At 41.7% G+C, this 17,549-nt stretch overlaps 3 protein-coding genes and 1 long non-coding RNA gene across 9 annotated transcripts; 1 reads left to right on the top strand and 3 right to left on the bottom strand.

The window, feature by feature from the left end:
• Nucleotides 1–43: 43 nt before the first annotated feature.
• On the bottom strand, nucleotides 44–1,820 carry LOC147059420 (uncharacterized). Its single transcript, XM_085907753.1, has 2 exons — nucleotides 1,688–1,820; nucleotides 44–1,618 (listed from the first exon to the last, which is right to left on the bottom strand). Exons 1-2 carry the CDS (start codon nucleotides 1,813–1,815, stop codon nucleotides 451–453), a joined length of 1,296 nt encoding a protein of 431 aa, XP_085763879.1. The 5' UTR covers nucleotides 1,816–1,820; the 3' UTR covers nucleotides 44–450.
• A 1,339-nt stretch (nucleotides 1,821–3,159) lies between these two features.
• Nucleotides 3,160–12,808, bottom strand: cnsta (consortin, connexin sorting protein a). 6 transcript variants are annotated; one of them, XM_085907619.1, is made up of 15 exons: nucleotides 12,656–12,808; nucleotides 12,319–12,411; nucleotides 11,826–11,903; nucleotides 10,825–10,937; nucleotides 10,283–10,642; nucleotides 9,656–10,200; nucleotides 8,691–8,721; nucleotides 8,084–8,170; nucleotides 7,797–7,878; nucleotides 7,351–7,372; nucleotides 7,198–7,255; nucleotides 6,149–6,669; nucleotides 5,701–5,886; nucleotides 5,179–5,332; nucleotides 3,160–5,058 (listed from the first exon to the last, which is right to left on the bottom strand). In XM_085907619.1, exons 4-15 carry the CDS (start codon nucleotides 10,835–10,837, stop codon nucleotides 4,847–4,849), a joined length of 2,271 nt encoding a protein of 756 aa, XP_085763745.1. In that variant the 5' UTR covers nucleotides 10,838–10,937; nucleotides 11,826–11,903; nucleotides 12,319–12,411; nucleotides 12,656–12,808; the 3' UTR covers nucleotides 3,160–4,846. The 6 variants fall into 6 exon arrangements, with proteins under 6 accessions (XP_085763745.1, XP_085763744.1, XP_085763746.1 ...); XM_085907618.1 differs by lacking the exon at nucleotides 11,826–11,903; XM_085907620.1 differs by lacking the exon at nucleotides 11,826–11,903 and having other exon boundaries at nucleotides 10,825–10,934.
• Nucleotides 12,188–16,919, top strand: LOC147059418 (uncharacterized). Its single transcript, XR_015065637.1, has 3 exons — nucleotides 12,188–13,891; nucleotides 14,468–14,594; nucleotides 15,323–16,919. It is a non-coding gene; the product is annotated as an uncharacterized LOC147059418 (long non-coding RNA).
• tfb2m (transcription factor B2, mitochondrial) lies at nucleotides 12,985–17,138 on the bottom strand. Its single transcript, XM_085907623.1, has 10 exons — nucleotides 16,953–17,138; nucleotides 16,170–16,506; nucleotides 15,790–15,979; nucleotides 15,561–15,652; nucleotides 15,292–15,445; nucleotides 15,076–15,224; nucleotides 14,782–14,871; nucleotides 14,636–14,692; nucleotides 14,406–14,554; nucleotides 12,985–13,856 (listed from the first exon to the last, which is right to left on the bottom strand). The coding sequence occupies exons 2-10, from the start codon at nucleotides 16,461–16,463 to the stop codon at nucleotides 13,667–13,669; spliced, it is 1,365 nt and encodes a 454-aa protein (XP_085763749.1). The 5' UTR covers nucleotides 16,464–16,506; nucleotides 16,953–17,138; the 3' UTR covers nucleotides 12,985–13,666.
• Nucleotides 17,139–17,549: the final 411 nt, after the last annotated feature.

The following is a 17,549-nucleotide window of genomic DNA, read 5'->3' as shown; positions in this document are numbered from 1 at the left end:
CTAAAATAATCAACAGTTGACTGAAGCTCTTTGAGGGCCCCGGTTATTTAATTATGTGTAGGTTGTCATGGTTTCCGTGTACTCGCCCCTCCCTTCCTGTGTCTACTCACAATCTATGTACAAATCACAGTCACCTGCCTCGTTACCTGTCGGGTATATAAATCCTGTCTGCGTGTCACGCCCTTTTCGGGTTATTTGTCGTCGGTCGCTGGTTTCTTGTCTCGTGTCTCTCTGTTAGTTTGCTTTTTGTTTGCCATCCGTGTCAGTCGGTTCCATTGATATTTGTCAGGCTGTTAAGTTAGTGTGCCGGTTCTGTTGTCTTGTACCCCTTGTCCTCTCTTCCAACTACCTTTTCCCTTCAATGTACCCTGGTCTTAAGATCCATTTGGTCGCCCTGCTCCATTCCGATCACCCCGAGCATTAAACACACCAATATAGCGTTCAATGTCGTCAAATCGAAGAGGCGGGAGCCTCGGGAAAGTCACTCGTGAGGTCGCTGCAGCGCTGGTGTACGCGCATGTGCTCCGTCACACGGTACTGGCGGGAAAAGGTCATAGGGCAGCGGGGGCAAGGGAAGGGCCTCACCCCTAGGTGAGTCCGCATGTGTCTGTTCAAGGTGCCACGCTGGCTGAAGGAGCGCGTACATAACGAGCACTGGAACGGGCGGCGAGTAGGCCGAAGCGTGCCGGGCGTGGACGTTGACGCTTTGTTTGTGTGACTGTGACCGATGACAGACACTTTTTCATATTCCGTCGTCTTGTCCAGTAGATGACTGGACGTTTTGTTTGCAGGTTCCAAACTATCGGAGACTCCGGCCTCTTCATCACTGGACTGCTGTGATGAATTAGATGGGGGAAGATGAAGGCATCTCTGAGAATGAAGCATGTCGTCCCTCACATACTGCTGTGTGACTTCAGTGTTCCTAATGTTGAGGAGTGGCTCAGATTCCGACGTCTTGGAATCCTCCTGCCGCTGTGTTCTTGTCTCATAGTTGTCTTCCAGGATATTCATGCAGCCAGCGTTTCTTACACTTGGATCTTCACAGTGGCTTCCCGCAAGAGCTATCTCGTGGGAGTCGTCAATACGCTTGTTCCTGTACTGGTGAGTGTCCTCCCAAGAAGCCACTTGGAGATCCAACATTGCGTCTCTGCTGCTGTGACGTATGACCGGTACTGATCCACAGCACCGAGAGGGAGAAGAGGAAGATAAAGAACGGTAGTCCACATGGGCTGTGAATTGGAGCACATATTTTTGGTCTTCTCTGGCTTCTAATCTCTTCTTTGTACTTGACAACTCAGGACTGTGATCCAAGTCCTGAAGAAAAAGGCTTCTACAAGTCCTAAAAGGCTCATTTGAGGCTTTGTCTGCATCATTCACTTCTATCGGTGGTGCATTCATTAGAACCTCCCGCAGTTGCTCCATCTCCAAGAGGCGGGCAGCAGCAAGTAGGTTGTGGTACTGTTGCCAACTCTGAGCGGGAGGCGGAACTCCTGTGTAAATAAACTCCAACACAAGCTCCAGCACAGAGTGGGCCAGGCACGGAGCTTGCAGATCCACCAAGGAACCTGTTGAGGAGACTATATTGGCCAGAACTGGACTGGAGGCAGCCAGGATACACCTGATAGATATTAAAGTAGAGTTAGGAGGTAATTAAAAAAAAAAAAAACATTTGTAATCTCTGATTTACTTGTGTGCTGGATAGAGATGAGCTGGGTCCTGTCTCTGTCTGAGCACGCAATCACACAAGTTAGCTTGTTCTCGTTGGTGGTTCAAACTTGCCAGTAATAAAGCTGCATGGCGACCCACATCCTTCATGTAAACAGGAGATATAATAGTGTAAATAAAACAATGCATTGCAGCTTATATATTCAACGCTGACTCTTGTTACTCGAGTTCAAATGTGTTTGATTAACTCTAAACACAGCCGCATGCCAGTTAGAAAAGGGTGTGCACACTTTTGCAACAATAGTATTTCAATTTTTTGGGGTTCGGTCATCAGCTATTTTGCTCCATTCCAAAATAAATACACTATATTATCTACAGACAAGTGAAATTTGCTTCAAAAGGTTTTCTCCTACCTCCATGTCGTGGTGAAGAGAGGAGAATAGTATCCTGTGTGTGCACAGTCCACTGAATGGAGCTAAAAGCCATGGTGGAGGATATATAGTAGTGTGTGCTGTCTACTCACATGCTCTCCATTGGAAAGCGATCACAAGGTTTTTCAGTCTGGAACCTTGGAGTGACGTCGAGGAACAGGTGCTTATAGGGAGAGCTGGCTTCTGACGTGACCATTTCCATGGCCCTCAACGGAGGGTACGCTAAGCCCGGCCCACTGGGTACCAACCGTAGTGAATAGCGTTTCGTGTAGTAGGGATAATTTTTGTGTGTTTGAAGTTCTACCCTGTAGAATTGAACTGAGAGGGATGTACTACGAAACTTTCATTATTGCCACACAATTGTGCATGTAGCCCACATGTGCTTATATCATCTCTAAAAGAGAAACTACGCCACCCAGAAAGCTGGCACAGTGTTGACAAGAACATATCAAGGCCCCACCAGCCAATCACGTGCTTGTCATACCCAGCTCCTTTTACTACCACACAGTAGTATTTACTTGGCATCTGCCCAATGGAAATACAACTGGATGACACACATAGAGAGCCATTTAAAATAGAGGCCTTGACGAATCAGGACGGCCTGAACTAATACCTAGTGTAAAAGTAATTGGTGATAGGATCGAGTACGTGACTGGAAAACAATGTGACGCGGTATCAAGATACGCTGAATTTACAGACGACTGTCGGCCACGTCCGCCGTAGTCTCTCGGAGTAGGACAAAGGTTGCATTTTTTTTTTGGGGATCTCATTCAATGGATGTGATTTATATCTATGGCGATGGGAGACATTTGTATACAAATATTTATTTTTATATATATTTTAAATAATATTCCAATATGTGTAAAAACAACTGGAGGACAGTGAGTGTGATTCATGATTGCTCCGAAAAATCTTTAAAAGATTGGCATCAACGGTCTTTGATCTATTTAGGTGTAAGATGCATCCAGTGATTAACTAGGTAATTTAATTTAAATAATTATATTGATGTGTATTAGTAATATTAACTCCAACTGTGAGCCAGGTCCTAAACAAATACAGTAGAAGGAAAAACACAAGTAAATCCACATTTCAATCCAAGACTTTACTTCATGTTAGACATGAACAAGTAACAAAGAGTTCAAACCTCAGTGATCTGATTGGAAGCAATGCTTTGTTAAGATTTCGTTAAAACAAAATACAAAATAGAAAAGTTCTGGTCATCTTATACATTAAAATCTGCAGGCAAGAAAGACATTTACAGGACATTTTCCAATGCATTTTTTTTTCTACCACCAATCCTTAATATATCGAGTCTTTATCTTTTTTTAATGTGGAACATACACAAAACTTAAAAAGCTCGTCAGTGGTAGACAGAACCTAATGATACACATTTTGTTGTAAGCTCTTTTTGTGAAATATGATATGGTCGGAAAACATGATCTGCTAATGTGACAGCCGAGCCAATCTGCCTGATAGAAAAGTGATACAAGCATATTATACATGTTGTTAAAAAAAAGTAGTGAGACAAAGAGGCCCGAGAAGTAATGCCAACACAAAAGCTTCTGTAATGTGCAACAACAATCATTAAGTGAGGAGTGACAAAATTCAAATGTTTGCATCCGCTGAGTCATAAATTAAAAATAGAAACTATTCAAGACCATTTTCAGAGTCACCTGAGCCAGCAAGACAACTCGTGCAAATAAAAACAAGAGGGTCTACAATGCTTGACATCATCATGTGATGAATGAATGAATGAATGAATGAATGAATGAATACTGTTTTAATCTAAGATAATTCATAAATCATATAAGACACCGAATGGAAGCTCCTCTCGTGCGAAAACTTATTTGTTCGATATTTTTTCATACATGGCATCCGACACAACATGCAACACGACATGTTTTGATGCCGGATGTAGAAACGCTTTAATAATGGAAAAAAAAAAAATGATGCTCTCCACCCAAAGGGGTAAATAACCTTTCAAAAATTGGGGGGAAAAAACCCAGTGGCTCTCACAATGAGGATGCTATCCAAAAATCCTGAGATGCACAAACACGATGCTACATGACATCCCACAGAAGAATTATTAGTTGCAAGAGGTCTCTAGTGTGAGGATAATATTGCGATATTACGACAATAAAAAGGATCGTACCAGTCTTGTTAAACATTCCTGTAGGTGTATGATTTATATCGATTTAAAAATGTACAAGTAGAAAAACACTGCTCAGTGGTGGAACAATGCATAGATTAAAAACAGCGTTGTTACTCGGCGAAATTTTCTGTAGTCCAGCAACAGCTCCATTTCTATTACAAAGAAAACTTGAAAAATACAAAGTGTAAATGCCTCACTTATGACCGAGAACATTCATTCAGCGTATTAAGACATGATTAAGACTTAGCAATGCATGATTTGTTTTTTGTTTTTTACATTTGTGATTTAACAAACCCCTCCCAAAAGTCAATAAACGCAACCGTAGAGGTTGTAATTATTTTGCAAAATGCCCATCAGGCCATTATTTGTGCAGCATGTGTAGAGAGCAGGTTGCAGCCCTCTGGTTAACAAATACTTTTTTTTTTTTAAAACATTTGACAGCAATGTCAGCTGTTCTTCCTGTGGTCTTGAGGTTTCTCCATGGAGAAGTATGAATCCAATCTGGCGGCCTGAAGCATAGCGGCTCCTCTCACTTTTTCCCTAATAAAATGGGATGAGATTGACCTGCACAAAGCTGACCATTGTCGATTCCTTGCAGCTACGATGGACTCGGGCCTAACCACTGATGGATCTGAGCTACAGCCCGCTGCATTTGTCCAAAGTAAAAGTCCACATTTCTCGAGAAGTCCTGGCATACAGAGGAGTGCACATCACCCAGAGCACAGTAAAGGGTGGTGCCTCCCATGCTGATCACCACAGTAACCAGGCAAAGCAGGAAAAGAAGCAAGCACGAGTCTCTGCCGCCAACATCTGCAAAACAGGTTCAAATTAATCACTTCAATTTGATTTCTAATTTCTGTACCGTATCCCAGCGAAATAGGTGACTGGTATAATGTGAAAAAATATCAGGCTTGAAAAGTAGAAACTTACCACTATCAAAGCCATCATCTGCTACTTTGAAGCGGACTCGTCTTTTGGCAGTGGATTTATCGGATCTGGACTCCGGACTAGCAGACAAACTAACTTCGTCGGAGGGGAAATTCTTCTTCTTCAAGATGGAGATGAGGCCATAGGCAGGAGATATCTGAGAGGTCACAGAATACAAAACAGGATGAAAACCTTTAGTTTCGCCACTAGGTGTCAGTGCGTCAGACAATATCCAACACTGAAATGTAAACTCCAGCACACATCCTCCCTCCAACATTTATTACCCTGCAGTCGGCAGTGCTTATGTACATGTCCCAAACAATCAATAAATGGCGAGTCGTCACTAATGGACGCCTATTCCAGTTGCCTTTGTTAGACCACATTAGCAGGAGATCAACGAGACAGAGTCGTTCGGAAAAAAAATGCCCGTCTCTGAGACGGACAAAAAGAAAAATCATATTTAAATCAGAATATGAAGATAAGACAATATAATTACATTAAAATCGATACATAAGGGGTACAGACCTCCTCTATTGTGATGAGTTTCGCCATGTCGTCCAGTGTGACAGCTTCTGGGAAAATATCAGCCTTCTCATTCTCATATTCTTCCTGCTCCTCCTCTTCCTCACTGGCCAGCTTGGGGTGTTTGGGAAAAGCCTCTTGAGGAAGATGGCCATCATCATCCTGGTGCATGCTGCTTTCCTTTCCCTCCTGCAATCAAAAACAAATGCAGTGCTTAGAGTATGCAGGAAACAGCAACAGATGTTCCACCCCCAGTAACAAATATATCCGGAACATTTTTTTTTTTTTTTTTTTTTTAAAAGAGAGGGAAAAACTTCATTTTTGTACAATTGAGACCAAATTTATTTTCAAAAAGAAAAAGTTTACTGTCAAAGACTGACCTTTAGCCAAGTTAAAAATGTGTGAGGAAAATCAAAACCACTAAGTAAACAAATTTGTTTTGGATTTGTACCTTGATCTTTTGGCAAGTCTCCTCTTTTTCTGCTACTTGAGTTTCTTGATGCAGTTGTTCCACGTCCACATCCATCCCGTTCTGCTCCTCCTCGCTTTCTTCTTCTTCTTCAGCCTCATCTTCCATCATTGGCGCTTCCGCTGCCTCTCCTACATTGTACCGATCGTCTTCCTTATCCACCTCCTTTTCTTGTGCTGAAATTAAATCTCCACCCTGCTGCTCTGCGGGTTTGGTCTGATCCATTTCTCCAGCTTCAGAGGGGTGCAAATCATCCCCTAGAGCTGAAGTGGTCCGTTCTAGACACTCCCCTTGTTCTCCGTCACTGCCCTCCACCTCATCACTCAGCTCGGTCCCATGGAAACCGGCCATCCCTTCTAAATTACATTTGGGGGCTTCCCTGTCCTTTTCAGGACTGTCCGGCGAATCGAGCGGAGGTGACAGATTAATGGAGGGCGGATGGCTGCTCTGTGGACACGAGGAGTCTTCGGCTCTATTCTCCATTGTACCTTCAATGTGTCGGGCTGAAGGAAAGGAGCCACAAAATGGGAAGTGTCAGGGATAAAACAATGAACATGTTTTACAATCATTGGTAATAGAGGACATAAAGAAGAAGTGGTAGCTTTTTAAATGAATCTTAAACATTAGATCATGCTTGCTTTTGACTTTGGGTTTCACAAACATGAACAAACACCAGATAAGCCGTCTTTCGGAGAAAAGCTAACAATTTTGAAGATAAGAGAAATGGGGGGGGGAAAAAAATCAGTCAGAGCTATTGCAAACATTCTTGTCATAGTCAATACATCAACTTGGAATGTACAGGAAAAAGAAAAAGTTATAGATTTCAGAAGGAATAATTTCGGTACAAATTCAATTTGCTGAAATCCGGTGACGACTGACTATAAACATTAGATCACATATTTCCCAAGTTGTTGTGACCTGATAAAAGCCACCGTATCACATTTCAGATATGCCTGTGGGTAAACACCCTGCTTCAGAAACAAATCTCTGCAAACTTGTACTAATGCAGACTGCAACTTTCTCTCGCTCACCTGGTGGAGGTAATGCATCACCTTGTTCGAGCAGGTGCTTTACGCCCAGAGGTGCCGACTGTAAACATAAACATAAAAACACTTCATGAAAAAAAAAACAAAAAAAACATTATCACCCATTTCTATATACCCAGACAAAAAAAATGATCTTACCGCTGCATCTGCTGCGTTTGGTCTACGACGAGAAGACAAAATGACATGGTGGTGAGGAATCTTCGTTTCGTAAATTAAGACATGCAAGATTTGGTGACGCTTCATGACACTGCCAATCTAATATTAGCCTGAGCATATTTCCCGGGCTATTAAAACGTGTGTGTGTGTGTGTGAGAGAGTCAAGTGAGGTGAAACTTAAGCAGCACAAGAGCTTAAATATCTGAAAGTGGCCAGGTAGGAGTTCAGCCATTACTGCAATACTCATCACCACAGTTACACTCTAACTTGCAAAGGTGGCAACACAAACATGACACCCGAGCCACCTTGTGTGTATTTTATTCCTGTGTATCGTCTGTCTCTTGGCATGTTATTTTTTTTTAACTTGGTTAACTGTTGCATTCAATAGATTAATGTGCCAGACCTAAATTAAAAAGACACATACTGACCGAGTGTGCGTTTGGCAGATGTCTCTGAGAGTGTCCAGATGTCGAGCTTCTAAACTGGGCCGGCTTCTTATACACCGACTTTCTATGAAGAACAAGCAAAGAGATAAATATTATTGGTGAGACGTCAAACTCGGCCAAGTATCTACATTGTTTGACTTTAAGTCAGCTCGCTGAACTTGGATGTAAAAGCAAAGATGAGCAGAGTTCAGTGTGAGGGGTCAAGCGACCAGATTTCATGACAGAAATAAGAAGTGCACCATGAATATGAACGTGTGTGTGTAAATTACCCCACTGTTGCTGGAGAGAATTCAAGTTGTCCAACACTCTCTGGTGATAAAGCCTCTCCAGTTGAATGCACTGTAAAGCCAACTGGTCTGAACAACACGAGTTAACGAAGACACATTTTTTGTAAAGCGCTTTGTTATGGCAAAAGATGGATTATTGTATTGTCATAACTTGATTCGGGTGGAATGGCAAAACAGGAGAAGAGTGAAAAGTGTAGAGGATAAACGAGTGCTCATGTTTATGGATATATGCAAGCAGTCATAATACAATCCTTCTTTGACAGGGCTCAATCCGCCTTCTCTCAGTAAGAAGCCCTCTCCTTTATACATGCACAGAGATGCCATACATGATGTAGGGCATAGCTCGACGCAAGCTCTTACATACTCAGATTCTCAGATAACATTCTCTAACAACGAGCGCCACCTCCTTGGACTACATTATATTGCAACAGATGTTAATATTAAATATTCAGTTCATGTCAATATTTTATGCGTCGAATAACTTAAAGTCAATTGTGGTTTTTAGGAATTCCATATTAGAACAAAATCTGCCCTCCATAAAAAGCCTGTCTAAATACAGAAAGACTTACGCATACAATGATAAGGATACAATCTTCATGACAGATAGAGGCCTCGGCAATCTGCAGGAAGAGATTATCTTTAAATGATGATAGGCAATTTTCGAAGAAAAGTATCACTCTGGAGGATTAAACTAGAACCAAAACTAAAATGCAATTAAAATGAAAACAAAAAGACAACATGAGGACAATGAGGCGATGCCACAACAGAAACTCTACCTCTCCTTGGCCTGTGTCAGTGTCGTTTTTATGTTGCTCGGCTTAACACAGAACAAGTGTGTATGTGTCTCAAGTGAGAGCGGTACAGATTACACAAAAAGCTCTCACATTTGAATTTAAAGGACCAGTACGTATTTTGAGGGATCAAATATATTTGATCAAATCTGCAAGTTGAACATATCTCTATCGAATCTTTTTAGAATGTTTTATTCTACCGATTGACTAATCAAATACAATTTTATTTTCATTAAAGTGTCTTAAAAATATTTTTCCCCTGATTACTGTTTCATAACCAAATTTTTTTGCTTATTTGGTGTTATTTAGCGATTAAAAAAAAAAGAACTAAACAACAGTTACGCAATATCACACAAGGAAGTTGGTTATTTTTGCTTCTTTGGTATTATTTTGCGATAAAAAAAAAGAACTTAACAGTTAAGCAATATCACACAAGTTGGATGGTCATTGTTTTCCAAAATAAAAGCAGATTTGAAATAACTGCGTATTCCCAAATTGCATGTTTAAAAACGATGCTCAAAGAAAATCATGCACTTCGTTACAAACTAGTCTTGCACACACGAGCACATTCTTGCTGTTCACATTCTAAACGCATCCATAAAACACAACGACAGAAATGCTTTACGTCTCAATGCGCACACCTTGTCGAGCAGGTAGCAAGCTCAACTATTCGAGACGAATGTCTTGTGATTGCAGTCTTTCAAAATGACAACAGGTATTTTTTTACAGGCATTTGGTGTTGAAATAAAGAAAAAGAGGTTACCCAATGAAGGTCTTGTGGAAGGCAATCGTCATCTCCTCTTTGGGCCAAATGTTCCAGGGATGCCATCAGACCAGAAATGGGCACTGAAGAGGAAGTGCACTCATCTGAGTGTCTAAGTGTCGTTTCAGAAATTGATTGTGCACCAGTCGGTATCTGCCTTGTGGAGAAGGCAAAGGGCTCTGCTGTGATGGAAGCCTTTATATTGGCTGTGGTCTCCAAGTGAAGGTCATGAACAAGTCCTTCAATGGGGGGAGAAGAAGTGGTAAGAGGTGCTGAAGTGGATTGTGCATTTCTGGCAGTAGTTGATGAGACATGTTCAGGTCCATCAGTGCAACTCGGACTTGTGTCTGAGGTTAAAGATAAATGAGGAGAAAGCAATGGCCCCGTGATGAGGGTATCTCCTGAAGTGCTGGAAGTAAACCCATCCAAGTCCACTTCACTCTGGCCCACTTCCAAAGGACTGGTGGGACATGAGGTTTCTTGGAGTACGGGGGATGTGGGTTCTGGACTCGTCCCAGGACTGAAAGGATTCTCCAGCAGGCTTCCTAAAGAAGGAGAGGAGAAAATTATTTAAGACACCACTGTGTCCAAATTCCAGGGCTGCATTTTGTCACCTGCTTTCTGTACCTGTTTCTGAATTGGAGGAATCAGTCATGGGAGTATCTGGAGACTGGCAGTGCATTAGGCAACTGGATGCCTCTGATTCCTCCTCTTCGTCCTTCATCAACTCATCAGTGTCCTCCTCTTCGTCTTTGCTTTTGCTTTTGTGTCCCTCCAACTCCTCCTTGTTCTCCCCGTTGTTGTCGAGAGACCCTTTCGAGGGAAGTCCAGTTCTGGAATCATTTTTCAGAGCTGACGTATGTTCGCTCTGAGTGTGCGGGTTGAGCTCATTGAGGTTGTGAGGTTCAGGGTGGGGTGTGTTGTCACAATGGTCGACCCCACCCGCTATAACTTGTGCCATTATTCTGCCTTCATACTCCAACGGGCCTGGAGACAATGTGGAAAGACACAAAAGTAACATGGTCAAACTATAGAAAGAGATATCCACTCACAATACAGTGTAAAATTAGGCACTAAAATTATGCAAGTGACTTAAATATTTGGGGCCACTGGTCAAAAGACACCATAAAGTCTTTTACTGTAAGGACATGTTTCTTTCTCACACTCACCAACATGATCCATCAGGCTCCACCCTGACAACCTTTAAACTTTCAAGCGTGCTGTCACCAATCAAGCCAGTCCTCCTTCCAGCCACAAAAGAACGAGAAAAGAAAAATGGCTGCTGTGAAAGAAAAAAAACAACACATTAAACAAGTTATGAACAGCCTGCTGACTCATTCATTGGTGGAAGTGAGTGCGCGAGAGGCAAAACAGGTGCAAAGTCATTCCTGAGGTGCCAAACAAATCGTTCTGGCCCTTAAGTGCAATCTGTCCAGCATTTAAAATGGATTGCCAAAACAACTGTCACAACTTGTAGAACAAGATTTGGAAAACCACTCTTTGGACCACATATTTGTATTACTACCTGGAGGCTCGACAACAAATCTCTGGATTCATCTAATGCAGTAATCAAATAAGAACAATTTTAGAATCACATGGAACAATGAACCTTTTTTAATCACAAACTAACTATACTTTAAATGCAGACTTGGAGGCATCACTAACATTGATAACAATCCTGGGTATATGTCAACTTCCTCTATAATAAACCCCACCCCAAATAAAATAAATAAATAATGTGTGACATTTGCAAAAGTGTGAAGAGGAAAAGAAAAAAAAGGGAAGCTTGTATATCAGTGAACGTCATGCATTGCACTTTGCATGATAGGATATTTTACCAACGTCACACTGTACACTATAAAAGTGATATGGGAGTATTTGCTCCACAACTACTTCTTAACATGCAAAATATTTTTTTTTAAAAAAGGCACAACCAGTATATGGTAAACCTGAAAAGCTTGTCATATAGAACACACTGTGAGAGGATCACCGGAGCAAACAACAAAGCGTTTTATGGATTTGGAAAGGGAGCAGGATTTGCAAAAAAACAGGGAGAGACATTATGATATGCTGTGCTGAATAAAAACAAATTATTATGATCTTGTTATTCTTATATTAAGATTGAATCGATAACAACCACCATGTTTTATGTCATTGTTACATTACTTGCCATTGTTTCTTAATTAACAGCATCGGAACCAAAGTGTCTCTCCCCCACAGCTCTGCTTGTCCCATCCTCTCCTCTTCTCTACAGGGGGGGGGGGGGGGGGTGTTATAAATAATGAAGGACATGAGGAATGGAAAGCGCGCATCAGCAAACAGGAAGAAAAAAAACCCAAGGCCACCCAAGAGGAATACCTACATCGTATGAACAGATTACACTTCAAACCGACGGACACATCATTAGGTACACCAACAGGATCGAATCAATGGCCGTGTTGGTGCGTCGTGTACCTAATGAAGTGTCCCTCGGATGTTTGCGTCTTCTCTGTCTTTATAGCACACGTATTACGTTTAGTTAATCAAGCTTTGTAGTCCAGTCGCAAACCTTCCGTGGTACACGACGGGCCTTAATGCAGTGCCACCTAACACAAAGCTCGGTTCGGCGACAGGAGACGTACTGATCAAACGTTCACGTGATTATTAACAAGGTGAGCGCTTACCCCTGGTTAAGCGTCAGCGAGTTGCTTCTTTGGAGAATGTTGTTAGGGTTCGTTTGCACGACGGTTACGATCATTAGCATGATCGGACGTTACCTGTGTAAAGATTCTGAAGGCGTCAGTCGATACATACGTTCTAACAGCATGCTACGATTTTGTTCAAGTTGGGTTTACATGGTAATTTTTTTTTGGGGGGGGGGGCTATGATTACCAAATGAGTCGTCGTACAGAATACAGCGGCGTTGGCTAATGTTAGCTCGCCTCCACATCTGCACAGCACATAAGACTAAAACCATGTCATTGTGTCACTGCACGCTCGTTTGCTTTAACGTGGTCTTACTTTTTGTTAGCTTGTGAAGAACACTTGTTTCGGCATCGTCGATCGCCAGGTAATCCAAAAGGAACGCCACCTCTCACTGACAAGGTTGGTGAAAGGTGACAGCTTAGATCGGAACGTCTGACACCTTGCCGAGGATGTTGTCGCAGTGGCGCCTATCGGCCACCGGGGGCGGTGTTAGCAAGACCAATACCGAATGGCTGTGTCGTCCTCTTCTGGCCACAATAGGGATTGCAAGTGTCTACGTCATCGGGGACAAAAACGTCAATTCTATTTTGGTTAATTAACTCTGTGTACTTTTTGGTTTGATCTTGACAGCCTTCCAAACAAAATTCACAAAGTTTAAAATGTTTTATTTTATCCAAATACATTATTGTTTAACCATGAATGAGATACTGTCATGACCTATGGGAACGTTTCCAAAGACGAGGGGTCGTGTATTGCTAATTGCATGACTAAAAAATTTATAGAAAAAACATTGAAATGGCTATAACGATTTCCAAACAAATTACAGTCCACAGAATTGGTATAGAATTTAATTCCCAATATGTCAAACACATTGTGCCAAATTGGAAAAGTGAAACTTTTAACTAAAAGAATAGTCTACAAAACATGACAAGCATAAAGCTTTTTAGCACTTGCAGTAAAGATGTTTTCAAATGTCTAACATACTTCATAACTTCAGAACCTCCAGAAGTGATTACAATGAGTAAAAAAAAAAATTATGACGCATTCATTGGAATCTTTCAGTGACCTTCTACATACATGGTTTTAAGAGCAAGGTTTTTAAACATGAAGGACAGCAACACATACTGTATGAATTCTATTTCACCGCTTTATAAAACACAGTTGTAATCCATTACTCTGCTGTTTACACATCATGAGCAATTATACTTTGAAATCCATCTGTTTATATTTTGGATTGTCATTGTTATTTGTATTTCACTATTAATAAATTATCCACATTTTTTTGTACTTGACATGATCTGTTTGTGTAGTATATGCACATGCACTTCAGCCCCATCCCTCTTTCTCAGTGTTCTCCATGATCTCTTCATAGAGCCAGCTCTGAGTGAACTCCTGGCTCTTCTCCATCAACTGGAACAGCTGAAGATACTGCATAGGATGAAGCTGACCTGTCAGGATATCTTTTGGAAGTCCCATCGCCGACAACAATTTACTCCCACTGTCAGGTGACCAAAGACTTTAAAAGGAAAAACAAATAGACAGAGCAGAACGGTAAGAATGTTTCACATTAACCGTGCATGGCAATTTGCTCACAGTATGAATAGATAGTCGGTGCATGCCGTTGGGATTCAATTCCAAGTTAGGTTTTTAACCCCATCCATGTCAAAAAATCTTGACAGTTGACCCCCCCCCCCCAAAAAAACATCTGTAAGCAGCTAACTAAATTAGAGTGGATGCAAAAAGTCTACACAGAAACAAGGCTTCTGTCTAAGAAAGCAAAATATTACAACCACAGAAATTTGTTTTGGTTTAATTAGAGGCACTTAGAGCTAGGTTTTTGTGCGTGCAGACTTCCTTTTAATACGAGTTTGAATTTAGTGGTTCATTCTCCCCGCCTGATGTCCACAACAGGAATATTTGTTCTCAACCTTTTTGGGCATTTAAAACCAGGAGCTACCCATTCATCCAGCCATCCAACAAGACCAAAATAATTCAGTAAAAATTTGGAAAAAATTAATGCTTGCATAGCCGTGCTGTTGAATTGTGCAAAACTGTGATTGCTTACTTCAGCTTGTCAATGAGCCTCCCCTTCCTTTTTGCCAAACACTGTTTGACCATCACCATCAGGGTGGAGGCATTTGCGGGTGTGAGGCCGCCAGAGAACAAGTCGGCCCGTGGACGCAGACGAACCAGGCATATGTGATCGTTGGGAAGCTGAGGAGTGAAAATGAAGAAAAGTGGAACTGTATTAAAAGTACTTATCATGATTACATTAGTAATTGAATGAGTCATTACAAGGCCTTTGGGAGGAGGTAGATTCTGTTTGGATGTCACAAACGACTCCCAGGGTTCCTGTGAACGCAAATGAACGTATGGACACATAACAAAGGGTCAGTGGTTGCACAGTCGAGTAAAAGTTCCTCTTCTGACACGCTGTGTACCTTGTGTAGGAGTTCAATATGACAGGCCATCTGCCATAAGACACTGAGGGGTCTGTAATGTCTCAATTGGCCAGCGGGAGTCATCATGACCTGACACAGAAAGAATTCACTTAAGCTCCAAGTCAATGTTGAGTATATTGTCAGGTAGTCGTTAAAAGGAAAGCACAGATACCGGTATCATATACAGTTGTTTGATTTTGCAACATGGCATTTATTCTGTCGGTGTTGCATGTTCAAGAAATGTTTTTGTGTTTGAACAATGTTTGAATAAAATCAACCTCATAGTCCTCTTACCATGTACTCACGCTCACTCAAAAAGAGGTTGAGCTCTATTCTTCCGTATCTGTAGAAGGACAGCCGTTCATATAGAGCATAAACTAACTTCAGCAGGGTGGCACGTTCTTTATTCTGCGGCACGATGGCCACAACTTTCACTGGAAAGTCTACAGAGAAACAAAGAAAGATTGATACAAAAAATATATGAAAAGATCTTTTTGTGCTGTTTCTCACCATCCGACCAATTGGTTTCTGTTATTCCCAGGTCATTGAATAGTTCATCAGTGGACATTACTGATGGCTTGTTGCTTCCACCCCAGACCGGGTCCAATCTGAAGAAGTCACAATGAGCCACTTCCAGCTGACCATCAAGAAGGGCTTCCAATCCCTAAAGTGGTGCAACATCATCCATTTCACTCACTTGTGAAGACTGCCTTACTCAACAATGCAGCATTCAATTTTCTCAAGTGGAACCTGAGAGTCTGTTTGAGAGGGTTTCTTACCCGCAGCTCATTCAAGAAATGTCTCTCCGTCTCAAGTGCCACAAGTTTGTGAACTCCAGCATTGAGCAGGGTCTTGGTCAACACTCCGGGACCTACGGCCGACAAACAAACGCATGCAGCTGTTATTTCCATTCCCCCCCAAAAAAACAATATGTGCAATATTTATGTGACAAACGCCAAATTGCAGAAGACTACAGAGCATTTTTACTTTTACTAACAAAGCACATACCTGGGTTGCATTCAATGAGAATAGTCTTGTCATTGTTTAGGTCAGGCCCCAGATGGTGTGCTACCACTTTAGCCAAATCTGGGTCCACTATGAAGCGTCTGACTTTTTTACAGGCCCGAGCTTGACGTATATTATCCTCAAGTTCACCGACATCCAAGAAATCATTAAAGCACAGTGAACGACATTGACCCTGGGGGAAAATAAAGAATGAAAAGACTTTTAAGTCCCTTCAACCACTGTAATGTTGAGATAACCAGAAGCACAGGAGTAAACCATGTCAATGTCAAGCACTCAGGGTAAAACCTACAAAACATTTGAATACTGACCCATGAGGGCCAGGCCACACCTACAAAAAAAGAACATTGGGGAAAAAAATCTACCTTCATAGCCACAGCAGACAAGTTCCTGTGTGCGAGTGGTGAGGAGGGGGATGCCCTATCTGCACGGGGCTGTTGTGAGTTTGCACCAAGCGTTGGCCGACCAGGCCCAGGGGACAAAGAATCAAGGCTGTAGGCCCTTGTGTGAAGCATCGGGAGCCCGGGCACTCTCGGAGCAACCAACATTGTCCTTCGCAAAGAAGGCTGACTTGTGATGGGTAAACAGCAAGAGGCGCGTGAAGCCAGCTCCAACAGCCTACAGATGTGGGTGGACATGATGGAACTGCAGAAGGCCATCAAACGTGGAAAAGGAATTCAAGAACTCTGGCGAGGTCCGTGCCTAAAAGGAATTGAGAGAATATGTATTTCTTGGGTCTTAAAGGTGCATTTATGTCAATGTTGTATATTTCTTCCAACCTGATTTAAATGCCATAAGGAAGACACGTGTAAATTAGTTATTACATGAATTTATGTTTCATAACGGGTCATGTTACTTTAGTAAGTTTATTACTTCTGTAATATACAGTACTGCAATGCACTGTTATCCCTCCAAGCACGTGTTGTAAGGCATACATTGACGTAGCAGAAAATAACAGGCATTCTAATTACCGATAACTTGTTCTGCTTTTGGATTCTAGTCCTAAAACCACTTTTGTAAAGAATAATATTTTGAATCAAATAGATGGGACAGGGGAGGAAGCTGATTACGTTAGCAAATGTGCTAACTGTATGCTTCTACCGCTAACCAACTAACTAAACAACAGTGAATAAAGAAGTGAGACATACCTCAATGTGGAGCTCCTCTGTTATATTCAATTATAGCAAAGGTCGGCCTTCAAACTTGACCAAATGCAGCCCGTTTGCCCGTAAACTCTGTGACATTGGATCCGTACATTATGACCCCACGTTTGTTATGAGCGAGTAAAATTGGTAGTCGCACATTAACTACGTCAGCAATGCAGCCATATTGGTCCGGGCACGTGGAGGGAAATATCCACATTCAACGGTATTAACTAAAACGTTATTTTCTTGGGACAAATGTTAATTAGTTGTAATCGTATGTTTTCCATGAAATTGTGTGTTTATACTTTTCCCTTAAGTATTTTGGAATTTGTTGTGAGAACGGTAGTATGCGTAAACGACGTCGCCATGTTTAATGTGGCACAATGACGCAGTCGGTTTAGCGGATGCACTGTCTATAAGGATGACTAGTTTTCATGCGCCATTGCATGTTTATTATGTAGTTCCTGTTGCCATTTGGCATATTTGGTGATTCGTATTTTTTATATTGTTTATGTTACGTTATCTCAGAAGACGATATAGAAGCTTTCCTGAAGTTACTCGTTTCCTCCACCCCCAAGCTCCACCCTTGTGGATTCGAGA

The sequence above is a fragment of the Syngnathus leptorhynchus genome, chromosome 3 (genome assembly GCF_054491065.1).
Source record: "Syngnathus leptorhynchus isolate UIUO chromosome 3, UIUO_Slep, whole genome shotgun sequence".
Lineage (NCBI taxonomy): Eukaryota > Metazoa > Chordata > Actinopteri > Syngnathiformes > Syngnathidae > Syngnathus > Syngnathus leptorhynchus.
This window is presented reverse-complemented; position numbering and strand designations above follow the sequence as displayed.

What these genes read in the sequence shown, in the direction of transcription:
- LOC147059420 (XM_085907753.1), bottom strand. Translation starts at nt 1,815, where the DNA reads ATGAAGGATGTGGGTCGCCATGCAGCTTTATTACTGGCAAGTTTGAAC. An exon ending in CATCTCTATCCAGCACACAA is followed by an intron (nt 1,619 to 1,687) that starts GTAAATCAGAGA and finishes AATATCTATCAG; the next exon opens with GTGTATCCTGGCTGCCTCCA.
- cnsta (XM_085907619.1), bottom strand. An exon ending in TTCCTCCAATTCAGAAACAG is followed by an intron (nt 10,201 to 10,282) that starts GTACAGAAAGCA and finishes CTCCTTCTTTAG; the next exon opens with GAAGCCTGCTGGAGAATCCT. An exon ending in AGACTTGCCAAAAGATCAAG is followed by an intron (nt 5,887 to 6,148) that starts GTACAAATCCAA and finishes TTTTGATTGCAG; the next exon opens with GAGGGAAAGGAAAGCAGCAT.
- tfb2m (XM_085907623.1), bottom strand. Translation starts at nt 16,463, where the DNA reads ATGGCCTTCTGCAGTTCCATCATGTCCACCCACATCTGTAGGCTGTTG. An exon ending in TGTCTGCTGTGGCTATGAAG is followed by an intron (nt 15,980 to 16,169) that starts GTAGATTTTTTT and finishes ATTTTCCCCCAG; the next exon opens with GGTCAATGTCGTTCACTGTG. An exon ending in TACCTCCTCCCAAAGGCCTT is followed by an intron (nt 14,555 to 14,635) that starts GTAATGACTCAT and finishes TTCACTCCTCAG; the next exon opens with CTTCCCAACGATCACATATG.